Source organism: Rhineura floridana, chromosome 3 (genome assembly GCF_030035675.1).
Source record: "Rhineura floridana isolate rRhiFlo1 chromosome 3, rRhiFlo1.hap2, whole genome shotgun sequence".
Taxonomy (NCBI): Eukaryota; Metazoa; Chordata; class Lepidosauria; order Squamata; family Rhineuridae; genus Rhineura; species Rhineura floridana.
In genome coordinates, this window is record NC_084482.1 from 224273854 (window position 1) to 224292477 (window position 18624).

The 18624-nt window shown below is 42.9% G+C and overlaps 1 protein-coding gene across 1 annotated transcript in view; it reads right to left on the reverse strand.

Moving 5' to 3' along the window:
* LOC133379062 (extracellular calcium-sensing receptor-like) overlaps positions 1 to 18624 on the reverse strand; it is a 74804-nt gene that overhangs the window by 45933 nt on the left and 10247 nt on the right. Inside the window, exon 3 of the mRNA XM_061613671.1 lies at positions 264 to 503. Within this exon, the coding sequence (XP_061469655.1) occupies positions 264 to 503 (240 nt within the window). The remainder of the gene's footprint in view (positions 1 to 263; positions 504 to 18624) is intronic.

Consider the following 18624-nt stretch of genomic DNA (forward strand, 5'->3'; position numbering starts at 1 on the left):
CTCCTAGTGATGGAGACAGAAGTCCTGTGGACCACAGCATTTCCACCACTCCCACCTGAAGCCTGTGCTGATGCTGCACTGACTATTCAGGTGGGCACAACTGTGTCAGGTGGGCTCCTTCCCAGTAGCACACTGAGGGAAGTAATTATTCTCAAATTATTTCCAGCTCTCTTGAAACAGTATTATTTGCCTACAGCCCTGTTCCCTTAATCCTCCTGGCCTCAGCACAACATGGAATTAGATGTGTTTCCCCAATTCCTTACCTGTGGGATTTTGTAGATGTCCAGCATGGTTGAAATCTGGCCAGAGATTTCAGAGTCAGCCTGTTCAAGGACTGCCAACAGGCTGTTCCGCCTTCCACAGTAGTAGTTTGGGATGTTTCCCTGCCCAGTAGAGAGCAGGTCTATCATGACATCGTAAGTCACCCTTGCATCAAAATAGTTCTCGTAGATGTTGTAGCCCAGAGTGAGGTTCGATAAGAGCCTGGGATTCTGGTTGACCCTCTGAACAGCAAATAAGAAGGGCAAGATCTGCCTGAACTGCACATTACTTAATCTGCAACAAAATTTGTGTCCCACATTTAACCATCATTCATTCAATGGCAATGAAGGACCATATACCAGATGGCACATACCTCCTTCAACAGGCTTTCGTGATCAGTGACGACCACCAATGTGAATGGCTTTAAAACAGAGCCCCATCTGCACTATACTTTTAAACAGGCTTTAACCCCCAAAGAATCCTGGGAACTGTAGTTTCTTTTACCTGTGCTAAGAATTGTTAGGAGACCCCTGTTTACCCATTTCCCAGAGCAGTTTAATGAGTCTCTCTTTCCAGGGAACTGGAGCTATTCTCTGTATCTTCACTGGGCCTCTCTCTGCCATACAATTTCAGTAATAAACAAAGAAACATTTGAAATCCAAAAGTCCAAGATAGGTATAAATCCATTCAAGCTTAGTTCACATTACAAAAACAATTTTAATCATACTTCCGCTCTGTGGGTTTCATAATTCAAGTCATCATGAAATTATAATTTCTAATATTTGAATGCTCCTCATATTTAATTTGGGTCTAGTAAAACATGACCGCGCTCCATCCTGTATCTCCAACACACAATAAGTAATGACATTTTTTCTCCTTCTGATTAGGTTTGTCAGCTGCCCCATGTATATCTGAGAGATTGTCTCCTTCCCTGCAGACCCTCTTGGGTGTTCATATCAGCTGAGAGGACCTTCTTGGTAGTTCTACCACCCTCTGAAGTCTGGGGGGGGGGTGGCCTGGGATAGGGCACTCTCTGTGGTGGCCCCTAACTTGTGGCACTCCCTTCCCCGTAGAGGTGCATCTGGCATCTTTGATATATAGCTTTAGTCTTATGCCGAAGATGCACATCTTCACCCTGGCTTTGGCACTTGAGAGAGATATTTGTTTTATAGTGTTGTGACCTGCCCTGGGACTTACTAGTGAAGGGGTGAGGAGGAGGAGGAGGAGGAGCAGCAGCAGCAGCAGGAGTAATAATAATAATTAATAATAATAATAATAATAATAATAATAATAATAATAAATGTACGCTATGTCCCACAATTTAAAAACCCATTGATCAGCTTTAGGTGATCTAACCTTTTTCCAGTTACCAGAAACAGCCATTCTGGCTGCTGTGTGAAAACGTGTTATCACTTATACTTTAATCCAGTTTGTGCTATTTTGTACACATTACTTGGCTGGACAACTGTACTATAAAATTGGGAGAGCTGCAGATTTTGAAGGATAGCTGTGTTTTGGTTCTCATATGGTTTTGGATAGGCAAGTTATGTAAGTTCACTGAATCAAATTTCTCCTCATCCCTTCTGGAGGCTTGCGCTGTTCTTATGATACTCTTTTCCCATTAGCAGTGTGTGTCTGTACGCAAGTCACTCTCCTACAACCTCTGATGGCTTTTCTCATTCAAGAACATTCCAGAGAGATCTTGTCTCAAGAAAATCGTCCTCTAGAAACCATAAATAAAACCATAACTCCTCTAGAAACCAGTTCCCATAAATAGATGTCCACTGACTGTGAAGGAATGTTAACCAGTCACCCTGGCCCCTTAAGGGTACTTTTTCCAAACTTAAGACTCATTCATAGCAATCAGACAGCAAACTCACAACGCCATGTCATCATACTTTCCTGTTCAGCAGCTCAAAGTGAAATGGCAGGGCTGTGCAGAAGGTGATGCCTCAGTGCTTTTAAGCAGCCCTAAACCTTTCAAAAGAGGGCATGAGATTGTGTGTGTGAGAGAGAGGGGGGGAAGAGAGAGAGAGAGAGAGAGAGAGAGAGAGAGAGTGCAGCATAGAAACTGGGGCACAACTGGAACATATGAAATCAGAACAAATAAATTGCAATAAACTCATTATCATGTAATTACTTACAGATAATATCTTGTAGAGGGAGGTTTGGAGAACTTTGTGGATAGAAATATGGCATTTGTGGCAGACAGGATCCCGCTAATTATGTAGTCCCCTGATCTGTAATAATTAAATGGGTCTGACAGGTTTTTTTGATCATTTATTAAATTCAATGTGCATTTTGCCGCCAGCATCGCAGAGGTTGTCTGGGGCAAGAACAGCAGCATTATTAGGATCTGGATATGTCTCCTGCAGTCACCACCTCGGGCGATGCTCTCCATGCCAATGAAAAACAACCACAATCTTCTCGCCAGGCTGAGGCTGCAGTGACTAGACTCACAGATGGAGTCCAGCACTGGATTCAGAACCACTGGGGATGATATGGCATCTGACACTGATGTAGTCCCCGCCCTTTCCTAAGTCTCAGCAAGGGCTCTCGCCTCACAAAGTATTTATGTGCCAGGCTTGTTCCTCCAGTGTTCTTGCAAGAAGTTGCATCATGTTGCCACTGACTCTGCCGTTTATGTTATTGTTCTCGAAGGTGATCTTTGGGAGAAATCCCCTTGAGTGTTGGAAAGATGGTGAAAAATAAATCACCACAATTTTGATAATTATTGGGCGAAGCATCATCTCTGCAACTTCCTGGACTCTCTGGATGGCTCCAGGTGCAGGCACAGGGTGGGAGAAAAACTTTTCTGAAGCTCAGCCGTGTGGCTTCATAATCTGATATTGGCCAGCAACAGCAGAGGACAGAGCGGTTGTCTGGACCTTTAATTTACAGACCCTCCAAAATCATTCAGAATGAAGCTGTTTACACAAATGATTATGCAGTATAAATTTGCAGAAGAAAAGCCTTATTAATCTGATCTGGTGGAGAAGTCCATCTGTCTGTCTGACTGTGGTTGTGGTGGTGGTGGGGATATGATCATCTGTGGCCTCCCCAGATGATGAGACCCCTGGCCCAATGGAGTTCATTTGCCCCCCTCCCTTGCTGCTTTCCATTGGTTGGCTGGATGAAAATACAGTTCTCCCCTGTACCTTGAACCAGTAGTACAATGGAAAGAGCAGAGCTTGGAAAAGTTACTTTTTTGAACTACAACTCCCATCAGCCCAATCCAGTGGCCATGCTGGCTGGGGCAGTTGGGAGTTGTAGTTCAAAAAAGTAACTTTTCCAAGCTCTGGGAGAAACTCCACACCCCTATACTTCATGAAGTGCCTGCCACATCTTTCAACCCTGATAGCAGATGCAGTGGGAGTCCAGTCCAGAGACCCATGAGTGCCTGCAGTCAATCAATCAATCAATCAATCAATCAATCAATCTTTATTTTTACCCCGCCCTCTTTCCAAAACTGGAACTCAGGGCGGCTTACAAATAAAAACTACACATAGGTAAAAAACATACAAAAGTATACAATTAAAATAGAATTAAACTATTCGTAACATTAAAAACATAAAACATACACTTAAAATACTAAGACAATTTAAAACTTTAAGAATAGGACCATAGAACAATACAACAGACCTTATGAGGCCCTATCTTAAACATCTTCTAGTCCAAAAGCCTGTCGGAATAAAAAAGTCTGTGCCTGCCGACGGAAGGATAGCAAGGAAGGGGCCATTAGTGCTTCCCTAGGAAGAGAGTTCCAGAACCTGGGGGCAGCCACCGAGAAGGCCCTATCTCGCGTCCCCACCAATAGCGCTTGCGAAGGTGTTGGGACTGAGAGAAGGGCCTCTCCTGAGGATCTCAACACCCGGGCAGGCTCATATGGGGAGATACGGTCTGACAAATAGCCTGGACCTAGGCCGTATAGAGCTAGAGCAGGTTGCCACCCTGAGTGTGGATAAACCAGAGGTAGGGGTCAGGCCCAGGGTCTGAATGTGGCCCTTGAAGCTGTTAAAGGAAAATTTTAGCCCTTGGTAGTTCAAAGTATCTGTTTGGGAATGCTATTTGCTAAAGTAAAGCCTAGATGCCTTAAAATTGTGCAAAGTCCTAATGATTTACGGAATTTTGCTTAAGATGTTTGCTAAATATTTGTCTCCTGTTTAAGTTGGTGATGAGTAAGCACGAGATGTGTGCAACCAGCATAAACAGCATGACAAAGTGTCAGATACTGCTTGTATTTGTTTGTTTAAAAGCTTAAGGCATGATCAGCAGACTGTGACTCACTGTTTAAACTTGCATTTGCAAAAGTAAGGATTAAACTGTTGAACCCTTGGGAAAAGATTAATTAGACTACTGATTAAACAGAGCATAACAAACATGGGTGTAAAATTAACCAGCTTGTTTTGCTAAGGGTATAAAAATCTCTGGTTTTAGGGGCTAGGCGCGCTCCTTCTTGCCTCACCGCTTGTGTGTCGCATGGTGTGCCATTTATTGCAATAAATCATAGTGCCTTGGACTCGATATCATTGCACAGACTTTTATTCATTTTATTTAATTATAGAAGTATTCATATACCATCCTCTCACAAAACATCAGGGCTGTGTACAGCAATATAAAAACATTTAAAAACAATATGAAACAATCATTAAAATGACTGGCTACATAATAATAATAATAGTAATAATAATAATAACAACATTTTAAGCATCTGCATAGGCCTGTCGGCATAAAATAGTCTTCAAGAGGTGCCTGGAAGTCAAAAACAATGTTATCTTCTGAATTTCTGCCAGAAGAGACTTCCACAGTATGGACTAGTGACATTAAATACCTGACTTCTGAGTGAGGCCAATTGGCCTCTGTAACACAGGGGATAACTAACTGTGCTCCCCTGGATTATCTCCAGGGCGGCAAACAGAAACACTTAGAACACTTTAAACCATTATAAAAACAGTCTTTAAAACAAATTAAAACAAAATATCTTTTAAAACATTTTTTTAAAAAAAAAACTTTTAAAACATCTTTTTAAAAAGAAAAGGGGGGGGTTTAAAAACATATTAAACAGCAATTCCAACACAATGCAGACCTGGATAACATCCCTACTTAAAAGGCTTGTTGAAAGAGTCTTCAAAAGGCGATGAAAAGATAGCAGAGATGGCGCCTGCCTAATATTTAAGAGGAGGGAATTCCACAGGGGAGGTGCCACCACACTAAAGGTCCATTTCCTATGTTGTGCTGAATGGACGTCCTGATAAGATGGTCTCTGCAGGAGGCCCTCGCCTGCAGAGCGCAGTGATCGACTGGGCATATATGGAATAAGATGGTCTTCCAGGTATCCTGGTCCCAAGCTGTATAAGGCTTGGCGCACCAAACCAAAACCTTGAACGTGGCCCAGCATCTAATGGGCAGCCAGTGCAAAAGTGTTAGTAGAGGTGCCATACGCTGTCGGTCATCAGAAGTCTAGCCCACTGCTTTCTGCACCAGCTGAAGCTTCCAGACCAGGCCCAACGGTAGCCCCTTTTGCTATCTACAACAGAAGGGTTTTTTTTAACATGCGAACATTGTAAACAAAAATATTTATATATGCATTGTTGTACAGGTACATTATTATTATTATTAATTATACTTGTTAGTTGCTTGTTACCTAAAAAGGTGCTTTATTTTTTGAAATGTTGTCTGTTAACTTTGTGTAGGCAGCCTATAGGCACGAAGAAAGCAATCCTAACCTTGTCTACTCAGAATAAGCCCTACTGAATTAAATGGGGCTTACTCCCAGGTAAATGGGGTTATGATTGCAGCCTCAATCTGTGTCCTACTGTGAATTTTAAAAATGAATGGAATCTATCATTCAGTATTATTCTTTTTACATGGAAAGAAGCTATATCTTTTGTCATCTTTTGATTTAATTTGTGCTCCTCAGTTAAGGTCTGAGTTTCAAGCTGTCAAACATAAAATCATGTTTACTACATTTATGAAACATTTTGCATTGCAAAAAGGACTTCTGTAAGTGATATTAAATGACTTTGAATGAAGAAAAGTGCCTTTAAAATCTTTAATATGCCCACAGGAATTCATATGATCCACGACCCAAAGAGCAAAATATCAACAAGGTGCTAAACTGTCCTTTCCTGATTACTGAGTGACAGAAATGAGACAGGATTCTCTGTTTATATCGAACTGTAAAATCAAGAAAGCAAGGCTGCAATCCTAACTGCAATTACCTGGGAGTAGGTCCCACTGAATTCAGTGAGGCTTACGTCTGAGTAGACATCGTTAGGATCAGTCATCGACAGTGGGGGGGGCGGGTATGTTTATTTTTATTTATTTATTTATTTATTTCTTAAACTTATATACCGCCCGACTAGCAATAGCTCTCTGGGCGGTTAACATAAAATACAATAAAATTACAGAATCTGATACAACAAGCATATAAAAACTACACAATCTAAAACCAAGTTTCAAAAATTTAACTAAGATTAAAATGCCTCAGAGAAGAGAAAGGTTTTAACTTGGCGCTGAAAAGATGATAGTGTCGGCGCCAAGCACACCTCCTCGGGGAGACTGTTCCACAATGTGCCATTAACAACACTGTATTTAAAGTGCCCCAAGACTCTTTTTTCTTTTTGTTGCAAATTCATTAACTTTGAAAAGGAACACACAGAGAAAGTAACGGATATGTAAATCTGTTGATGGCTGAGTGAGATGTGCATGTCTATTGTGTGCTAATATATACATGAAAATTTATATTTCCACATCAGCTGACACCAAAACGGGGTGGGGAAAGACTTGTGCACACTAAACTCATTGCAGTGGAATGGAAAATGTCAGATGAAAGTGTGAATGAATGTCAGGTTCCGGGTTGGGGGGAGGAGGATTGTAGAGAAGAGGAGCTACACCTTTGGGGAGGCATGAAAGTACTGCTGAAAATGGTGCCCTCACATTGCAGCCACCTTCTTAGCTCTCTAAGGTGTAACTGTGAACACCGCAGACTGTGTGGCAACAACACACACCAGACCCTTGGGTGACTCTTCGGGAATGTAAGATGGACTCGGTGACTCCATGTGCAATCCAGCTGCTATTTATGTCGGGCTGAGGGGATCTTGAAATGGCACACCCCCTACCTGAGCCGTCAGGGTCCTGACTCAGCCAGGCTTTGCTGGGCTTCACCAGCAGAAGCCCCTCATCCCAGCTCAGTCCACCGGGGAGGCCCAGCCTGGTAGAAGGGGAGCCAGTGGAAGGCGGTGGAAGGCATAAAAAAGGGGCTTTCCAAGAGCATGTCAGAGGAGGGGCTGAGGTGGGCTGACTTCAGCCACATCCAACTCATGCAGGTCCTGATCCAGGCAAAAGTTATGCAGAGCAAAAGGTCAGCCTAAGAAAATAATTGCAACAGAAGTCAATGGGGAGCGCTTACTCCCTCGTAGGGGTATTAGTGAGAGCTGGCTTTTACTTTCTGGTCCCTCCATACAGCTCCCAGCTGAGCTGGCATTCAGCCAGCCCAAAGGATCCCAATCACCTTCCTGCCCGGCTTCCCCTGAGTTGGATTGCTCTGACCATCCGTTACCTTTCCACAATTAAGGAGAAGTGTCCATGCTGTTTGTCACAAGCTCCGAGTCAAGTATGCATAAGATGTTATATAAAAAAAATTGTTTTAAAGATTTATTTATTTTTTAAGATATTTTTAGTGTTTTTAATCACCTTGTTTGCAGCCACAGACTCCTTTGGGAGGAAGGGCAGGATATAAATTTAATAATGAATAAGTTACAGTGTTTCAATTTCTGCAGAGTCCTCAATGGTGAGTATGCTTCTGAATACCGGTTGCTGGGAATTGTGTTGTGCTCACGTTCTACTTACAGACTTCCCATTGGCAGTGGCATCACTAGGGGGGTTTGGGGGGTGCATATCGCACCAGGTGACACCATCAGAGGGGGGTGATTCTCAGCTTTATTTTTTTTAAAAAATTAAGTTTCTAGGTGGTCCAGTTCTCGAGATATACATAAAAACGTCAGCCGCCCTGTTAAATCTTTTTTTAAACTACTGTATAGCACTTCGTAGCTTTAACCCCGCCCATTCAGGATTGCAGCCGATCAGTGAAGTGTTTGTTTGACCTGTGGCAGTGTCTAGTAAACCTCATTGCAAGGCCAGAAAATGGTGGTCCCCCCCCGTTTGTCTGAAAATCTCATAAATTGGGTAAGTATATACATTTCAGTTTTTTCCCCTCTTGTGTGTAGGAGTCAGATCCTGGGCAGTGTTTTCAAAACCTTCCCAATACTTGTTTTTGTAGGGGTAAAAGCATTGCTAATCCCATAGCTCCAGAGTAAATCCCATTGAATTCAATAGGATTTACTTTTGAGTAGACATGGTTATGAATGCGCTGAAAATAAATAGGACTTTGGAGTGAATGTAAAAAAGAATTGTGTTTGTGTTCTCTTTCTGTCCCCCCTCCTCCAGTCCTATTTTAAAGCAAGTAGGCAGGGCTTACTTAGGTATTACAGTTTTTATTCTGTAGGAAATGAATACTGATTTTTTAAAAACTAATACTGATTTTTCTGCAATGAGCAACTGGTTTGACAATAAACTATTATATGGGCTGTATGTATTTATACATCTGCAGTGTGTGTGTGTAGTCTTTCCAACAACCCTGTGAGGTAGGGTTGGAAACCAAGGCAGCTCACAACAAGAAATAAAGCCATTTAAAATCAATAACCAAACATTGGATTGCACTATAAATATATTTACAGATTGTGTAATTCATAAACATATTTGAGAGTCATGTTTATATAAATATTTCTTCATACTGTGTCACACTATGGTTGTAGCTGATTGTTTCCTCTACATTTTAAGTGTGCCCTTCTTCCTGGGGGTGGTCATGGTTCTCCCTTGTTTTCATCCTGAGGGGAGGATAGGCTGAGAGATGGTGAGTAGCACATTTAAGGTCTCTTCACCTCCCCCCCCTTTTTTATTTGTATTTATTTTATATTTCTCCAATATCTTCCCCTGGCTGTTTTTATGTATTTTAAATATTTTTAGATTAAATAAATAGGAAATCATAATTGTGAACCTCCCTAAAAGCAATTTACTTATCCTTATGTTTTGGCAAAGTGATGGTGTGAAGGCATGCTGGTAGAACAAGAGACCATGTTTGAGGCATGTTATAAGGTGTTTGAGGACTTTGTCACACATTACTTTTTGAGACCTGTAGATTCATGTTGGAAAGAACACGTGCACGTATTGAATGGTGGCTTGGGTGCTGTTTTTTCAGTCTACACTGCATGCGTAGGGAAGGTGATACATCATCTGGCAGCTAGCTTCATAACATGAGAATGAAAAACATTTGGATCACCATTCACTTGTTTACTTTTCTCACTATTGAGACCACTTCATATATTACTTTTTCATACACAGAAATTTAATCTTTGTATAGGAAAAAGTATTTTGTAAAATGTGAACGACAGTGGCTGTCTAGTCAGTATAACCACTGTACAAGATCTACTCAGCCACTGTAATTACCTTTTTGTTTTGAGTGCCCTTTTGTCTGGGTCTTGGTTCAGGTGTGTATCCAACTTTGATGTGCTTATGGAAGGGGTGTGCAAGTGGTGCTCCCCCAAGTGTGGAGGCTTGGACAAACATTGTGTTATGGAAAACCAAAGTCTGTGTGAAAGTACATATTTGGGAATGCCATCAGTGTAATCCTAAACACACTTAATAAATAATGTCAAACTTGCACGTCACAAAATATATTACGGTCATGTCCATAAGCACCAGGAGGGTAGTCGCCCAGGGGATCTTAGTCCCTCTGCTTTTTTGGGAGCAGGGTCCCTATGTCTCCAAGCATCCTACAGTCAGCATGAAAAGGGAGTGTGTTAGTCACTCAGAAGAGTCTTCTAATAGGCTTCCTTGCCTTTTCTGCAGATTGGAACCAATCAGAGTGAAAGGAGGTGAGTCAACCACTGAGAAGACTCTTCTCAGTTGCTAATGCTCTCCACTTACATGCTGATTGGCTCCTAGAGATATTTGTTGTTGTGAGAGAATGCATTAACAAAGATCTCATTCTTAATCCAGGAGTAAAAAAGGGTGTATGTGGCTGCAACTATCATGAAGGGACTCTGCACTTCTGAATTTTCTACTAAACAACTGATAAATACCTATGTAACTTTGTGTCTGGAGACTTCTTATTAAGAATCACTTTCCATAATTGTAAGGAGGTGTGTCCACACACATGCATCCCAGGCACCTAAATGAGGGGAGAGAGCAGCATAGCGACATAAGCAGGTGTCTTATTCCACGGGTTCCCAAACCTTTCTTCTACATAGACCACTTGAAAATTGCTGAGGGTCTGAAAGTATCTGAAAATTTACTATGGGCATATGCAAGATAATTAACTCCCATTAGTAAAAAGAGCAAGAATTTGGGCTGTGCGTATGATATTGTAGTTTAAAGGTGTAATTTTAATTTTGCTAGTTGTTTATGTCACTACTATTGCCATTACATTCAGTGATATACAGGAATTACGATTTACGAGTAACATTAGTACAAAAAACATTACTAAGGATTCTGTATGGTCTGATACGGGAGGAGGTCCATGGGGCGGGTGACACCATGAGTTACCGCACCAGGTGACACCAACCCTAGTGATGCCACTGCCCATTGGCATGTGGCTGGCCATTATGAGAACACAGTTGCAACCAACTAATTCCTACTCAGACTAAACCCATTGAAATGCTGCCCTGGGCTTCTACTGGGAGAAAGGGCAGAATATAAATCTAATAAATAAATAAATAAAAATTAGTGGACTTGTTAGCCTTGTGAATTAATTTTTATGGGTCTACTCAGAACGAACACTGAATCCAAAATGGTGGATTAGTTTGGCCTAATCCAACAGGGCTCTTATGTTTATGCAAAGTGGGCTAGGATTCCCAGGAAAACTTCACCACCTTGGTCTATGACACCTTTCAGAACAGCTCTTCATCCCCACCTTCATCAAAGTATTCAGCTCTTCCTCCCCCTCAGGCATTCACCAAATGCCCCCAAGCCAAGTCTGGGGGCAATTCATCATGCTCCTCATGGCGCTGAAAATGATCCCTCTTCCTTGGGGTCGATTTTGATGCTGATCCTGGTCTGGTAGGTTCTCTCTGAGTGGGGAACAATCACCTGAGATACAAAGGGGCCACATCTCTCTTGCTGGTTGCCCCCAGCTGAGAGCCACAAGAAGAGAGCCCCTTTTTTCACAGAAGAAGGGCCAAGCTGCTGAATCAGGCCAGATGCCCAACTAGTTCAGCATCCTGTCCTCACAGTGGCCAACCAGATGCCTCTGGGAAGCCCTCACACAGGATTTGGGGGCAACTGCACCTTTCTCCCCTTAAGATCCCCAGCAACTGGTATTTCAGAGGGATACTGCCTCCAACAATGGAAGTACTGCTTGCTCCTCCAGCAAGAGCGAGGCTGAAATACTTGTGACAGAGAACAGGAGGACCGAACACCAGCCAGAAAGCCAGCTAAAAACAGTTACCCAATCTTGTATGCCCCTCACCTCTGTCTGGGGAGCATCCTAAAGTTTAAAAACCACTGTTGTACATGCACTGGTAACCTACAGGCTGGCTTACTGTAATGTGCTCTATGTGGGGCTGCCCTTGAGGTTGGTCCAGAAGCTGCAGCTGGTGCAAAATGCAGTGGCGAGACTGCTCACTGGAGCAGGGTATTGCCGACATGTCACCCCTCTGCTGAAAGAATTGCACTGGCTGCCCATTTGCTACCAGGCCAAGTTCAAGGTTCTAGTTGTGGTGTACAAATACAGCTTGGGACCAGGATACCTGAAAGACCGCCTTACCCTTTATATACCCAGTCGATCACTGCGCTCTGCAGGTGAGGGCCTCCTGCAGATACCATCTTATCAGGAGGTTCGTTCTGTACAATATAGGAAACGGACCTTTAGTGTGGCGGCACCTACCCTTTGGAATTCCCTCCCTTTTCAGTGCCTTTTAAAGACTTTCCTCTTTCAACAAGCCTTTTAGGTTGAGACCTATCCCAGTCTGCATCTGTGTTAGAATTGCTTAATATATTTTTTTAATAATGTTTTTAACCCTTTTTAAATGTTGTTTTTTTTAAAAAATGTTTTTAACACTGTTTTGTTTTAATGTATTTTAAGATCTGTTTTTATGATGTTTTAAAGTGTTTTTAGCATTTCCGTTTGCCACCCTGGGCTCCTTCTGGGAGGAAGGGTGGCAAACAAATAAAATAAATAAGTAAATAAATAAATAAATAAATAAATATAAAGCCTCCCCAAGACTAGAGACTTGCACTTTTTTGTTTTTAATTTTCTGGTTATGAAGTTTCAATAGTGTACAGTTATGGTGTTTGTTGCATCTGATATGAAGTATTATTATGATTACACAGTTGTTGTTGTTTTACCTTCCACCCAGGGTGAATTACAACAATTTAAAATGCATCATTAAAAATGAATTAAAAAACAACTTAAAATTACAAACACCAAAAAAAATAGGGTGGGTCCTAAAATCAGAGCTTGGAAAAGTTACTTTTTTGAACTACAGCTCCAATCAGCCCCAGCCACCCTCCTACACTTCTGAGGGCAGAGGAACTACCAATAGGGCCCACTGTGCTGATCTTAACGCCTAAGATGGTTTGCAAAAAAGGTCTTTCAAATATTTGGGGCCTAAGTCATTTAGGGCTTTGAACACTAGCATGACCACCTTGAATTGGGCCCAGAAACGAACTGGCACCCAATGCATCAGTTTTACATGTGATGCGTCCTTCCCTGGCTCTCCCTGTCAGGTTCCTACCTGCGCGTGGCTACTGCCTGTCACTAGGCACCACCAGGGACTCCACCAGTCCGGACCGCTCTCTCTTATGGTTTCCCTATCCGCTCTAGCACAGATCTCAACAGATCCCCTTGCTAAGCAACCACCAGTAACGTCCCAATACTAGTATTCCCAGAGACTCTGAATACTGGTATTGTTATTCTCTTCACCGCTGCCACCATTTGTTACAGTTCCCCTTCAGCCTTGGTCATTACCTTACCCTCCCTTCTGGTCTGTGAAACCCCAGCCAAGGATCAGGCCTTTGGTAAACCAAATTAAGTATTTATTACAGATAACAAAGCTAACAAGATTAACAAGATTTCTTCTTAAGGCACATAAGCATATGGTTTTACTCAATACTAATCCGAACTCCACCTCCCTCCTGGTAAACAACTCTCTAAACCCCACCAAGCAATCCACTCTTTCTCTTCTCCCCCCAGATTCCACAATTCACCACCTCACATTTACCCAGATTTACCTGTCATCCTTTCATTTATACTGTCAGCCATTTTAAACATTCAGCCAATCATCAAGCATTCTATTGCCCATTCACTCCCCCTGTGGGTTCTAAACTGAAACACAGCCAGTAATCTAACTGCTGTTTGTTACACTCAAATAATTTTTTTTTGAAATAAACTTTTTTAAAAAGCATATTCCGTCCCCTTCTTGTCGTGGAGGCTACCTTGTATTTCTGAAACAGGCAAGAACCTGCTAGAAAGCAGCAAGCCCTGGAACCATTCCAGCAAATCTTATGGCCTCACCAGAAGCCATAGTTCTTGTCCAGATTCTGATACAGACAGAATTCTTCTCCATTCTTAGTAATCATAATCATATGCTATCTTTGGTTTTCATCGTCAGGTGTTCCTTTGTATTCAGATCAGGCCTCAGTACAATAATGTAGCACTTGGGGATGAAGATGCAGCCCAGGAGCCCAGCACTGGAGGTCAAGATGGAGAAGACCTGCACGGCTACCATGTATTTCCCCTTCGTGCTCAGGTAGGTGGGCACAAAAGACACCCAAACACTGCAGAAGACCAGCATGCTGAAGGTGATCAGCTTGGCTTCATTGAAGGCCCCAGGAAGCTTCCTGGCCAGGAAAGCCACCGTGAAGCAGATGGCAGCCAGGAAGCCCAGGTAGCCAAGGGCACCATAAAACATGGCAACAGACCCTTCATTGCACTGCAAGATGATATCTCCAAGTTGGGAGTGCATGTCGGAGTCTGGGAATGGAGGAGAGATTCCTAGCCAGATGGTACAAATGACAACTTGCACACTAGAGCAAGTAATGATAATGGTGTTGGCCAGACTCTTCCCCAGCCATCTCCTCGCTCTGTTCCCTGGCTTTGTGGCCAAGAAGGCCAGAACCACAATGATGGTTTTTGCCAACAAAGAAGAGACTGCAATTGAGAAGATGATGCTGAAAGCTGTTTGTCGGAGAAGGCAGGTCACTTTTCTCGGCTGGCCGATGAACAAGAAGGAGGACAAAAAGGAGAGCAGGAGGGAGATGAGGAGGATGTAGGAGAGGTCACGGTTGTTGGCTTTGACTATCGGAGTGTCTAGGTATTGAATGAAGATTCCCAACACAACACTGGTGGTTAAGGACAAGAACAGGGCAAAGGAACCTAAGACAATCCCCAGAGATTTTTGATAGGAGAGGAAAGTTATAATCTTGGGGACACATTGATTTTGTTTCGTGCTTGGATGCTGATCATCTGGACATTTGGTGCACTGGTCTGCATCTATGGAGGAAGAGTGCCTTCAGTATCAACCACATCTGACTTACTTTTCTGTTAGTCTCGTAACAGAACAGAGACTTGCATAAAAAGTTACATATTGGCATGAAAGCTTGTTCCCAAGGGCCAGATGGGACAGGGATTGTACTATCCTGTGGGTTTGGGGAAGGGACTCCCTGCGTGAAGAAACCTTGCATTGGGTCTGCCCTAATATCAGGAAGCAGCAGGAGCCAGGAGAACCTTGATGAATGTATTTATTTTAGTAAACAGAACAGCATCTCAGCATAGCCTAGTAGCTAGCACTGGGCCTTGCCACACAGACAAAGCCTTAGACTAGCCAGTTCTAACAGAGGGAAGGGAAGTTTCCACTACAGGTAAGGCATGTCTGTCAAAGAGACAGGTGACATGCTCTACAGGGATAGTGGACACGATATCAAGAATTTACTATGTGCAGCAGAAGTGGGTTGGACAGTGGAGAGTTGGTCCATGAGGCTAAAAGGGGCACTGCCCCACCAACTTCAGTCTGTCCTCAGCCACCCCCTCACCTGCTTGCCTTCTTACCTACAGCCAGTCTAGGAGGTGGCATTGGCTGTCCTTACTCTCCGTGTTGCCCTTGTCGAACTCAGCAGAGAAGAAGATGGAGACAAAACTATGAGTTGGCTCTGCCTGCCAATCAACTCTGGTTCCACCTGTCAATTGTCTCCAGAGCAGTCCCAATGGGCACTAGCCACTGCTGGAGTTAGTGATTCCATGCCCCAGTTACCACCTGGCTAACCTCAGCATGCAAGGAAGCCTAGAGGAACCTTCATCAGCAAGTCTCAAAGCACAGGGATTTAGGAAGATGCCTTAGCCTGAGTGGACTCAGTATTGTTGATGTCTATACCAAGTGACAGTGGCTGTTCTGGGTGTAAGGTAGGAGTCTTTGCCAGCTCTACTTGGAGATTTCAGGGATAAACCCTGGGACTTCTCACATGCAGAGTTGGTATTCTGCTGCTGAGCTACAACCCCATCCCCTCTTAGCATTCCCTGATGGTGATGGGCAGTGCTAGACTGTCCTCAGCAAGAAATTGTGCATTTAGGGTACTTTATGGAGTTCTCTAATGAATGAGATCAAACTGGCACCATTATGTATTGACTGATTAAATTTATATCCCACCTTTCCTCTCAGAAGGAGCCCCAGGTGGCAAACAAAACACTAAAAACACTCTAAAACACCTTAAAAACAGATTTTAAAATATATTAAAACAAAACATCTTTAAAAACATCTTAAAACAAAACATCTTTTTAAAAAAAGCTTTAAAAGGTAAAGGTGTCCCCGCACTTATAGTGCGAGTCGTTTCTGACTCTTAGGGTGACGTCCTGCGACATTTACAAGGCAGACCGTATATATGGGGTGGGATTGCCAGTTCCTTCCCCGGCCTTTCTTTACCCCCCAGCATATGCCGGGTACTCATTTTACCGACCACGGATGGATGGAAGGCTGAGTGGACCTCGACCCCTTTTACCAGAGATTCAACTTTCTCCTTCCGTTGGAATTGAACTCCAGCCGTGAGCAGAGCTTCGGCTGTGTTACCGCCACTTACCACTCTGTGCCACAGAAGATCTAAAAAAAAAAAAGCTTCAAAGCCATCTTAAAAAGCAGTACCAGCATAGACACAGACTGGGATAAGGTCTCTACTTAAAAGGCTTGTTGAAAGTTCTTCAGTAGGTGTCAAAAAGATAACAAAGGCGGCACCTGTGTAATATTTAAGGAGAGGGAATTCCACAGGGTGAGTGCCACTACACTAAAGGTCCGCTTCGTATGTTGTGAGGAATGGACCACCTGGTAAGATGGTATCTGCAGGAGGCCCTCACTTGCAGAGTGCAGTGATTGACTGGGTGTATAAGGGGTAAGACAATATTTCATCTGTAAAGAGTTCTAGGCTCCAACTGTAGACTTGGTTATTTCAGCAAAGTTGCTTATGAAAATGAATGATTGCTTCAATAACCTTCTGTCAGATGACTTATTCTGTGCTTCTGATTCTATAATGTAGTTTGCCGTGATCATTTTGTTTTGTCTGTAACTGAGATTTTGTACCCAGCATAGATATATATTTTACGTGAACATTATGGAATGAATAATAATGGCAATATTAAATGTGACAGCACAAGGGCAATTCCAAGTATGAAAAGTATTTGCTGGGGTGAGTGCTGACCGTTACCATATCAACTCCTTCCCTCTCCCAGTCCATTCCGCAGACGTCCAAACATGCAATGCTCACAGCCTCTCTACAAACTGCAGTTGTAGGAGATTCAATGTTGAGTCTATCTCACACACACACACACAACAAAAACAAGGGGAAATCACAGCATAGCCTCCTGTTACTGTGGCACCCCCCCCTTTGTGTGTGCAAATCTTTGTCCTCTGCCTCAAAAATGCCCTTCCCTGTGTAACTGATTACCTTCCTGATTGGAGATTGTCCCTTCCTTACACCGTGAGCAGCCATAGCAGCAAAAGGGTTTTCCTTCCAGAACCACCTTGGCATATCCATGGTGACAGCTTTCAGTGCACCTTGAGTGAGGCAGGGTCTGTGCATAAAATGAAGGACCACATCACACAAAAAACCACGGTTGGCCATTCCCCTCCCCCCGGGAAATGCCTAGGTTGGCCTTTCAGTCTCTATCACTGTTGTGGAACTGCTTTTGGGCAAAGAGAACATAAGAACATAAGAAGAGCCTGCTGGATCAGGCCAGTGGCCCATCTAGTCCAGCATCCTGTTCTCACAGTGGCCAACCAGGTGCCTGGGGGAAGCCCGCAAGCAGGACCCGAGTGCAAGAACACTCTCCCCTCCTGAGGCTTCCGGCAACTGGTTTTCAGAAGCATGCTGCCTATGACTAGGGTGGCACAGCACAGCCGTCATGGCTAGTAGCCATTGATAGCCCTGTCCTCCATGAATTTGTCTAATCTTCTTTTAAAGCCATCCAAGCTGGTGGCCATTACTGCATCTTGTGGGAGCAAATTCCATAGTTTAACTATGCGCTGAGTAAAGAAGTACTTCCTTTTGTCTGTCCTGAATCTTCCGACATTCAGCTTCTTTGAATGTCCACGAGTTCTAGTATTATGAGAGAGGGAGAAGAACTTTTCTCTATCCACTTTCTCAATGCCATGCATAATTTTATACACTTCTATCATGTCTCCTCTGACCCGCCTTTTCTCTAAACTAAAAAGCCCCAAATGCTGCAACCTTTCCTCATAAGGGACTCGCTCCATCCCCTTGATCATTCTGGTTGCCCTCTTCTGAACCTTTTCCAACTCTGTAATATTAGAGTCAGATCCAGCATTGGCCAACCCATTGCAGGCTACATTGTCAACCACCTGAAGATCATTACTGAAAACAGCACACTGCAAAGAAACATAGTGTTCTGTTCCATTTGGAACGGTTTTACATTTTGATGATTGTAATGGTTTTGTCTGTTTTATAATTGTGTATTATATTGTTGTAACCTGCCCTGAAACCTTATGATAAAGGCAGGTAAGAAATCTTATAAATGAATAAACAAACATGCAGTTTGGAGTGTGGTCTGGATTATTCCTTTTCTGCTGCAGTTTGCATTCAGAACCATTTGTTTATTTATTAAATGTATGACCCGCCCTTCTTCCCAGAAGGAGCCCAGGGCAGTGAACAATAACACTAAAAACACTCTAAAACATCTTAAAAATGACTTTAAAATATATTAAAGCAAAACATCTTTAAAAACATATTAAGACTAAACATCTTTGAAAGCATCTTTTTAAAAAAGGTTTAAAAACATCTTAAAAAGTAATTCCAACACAGATG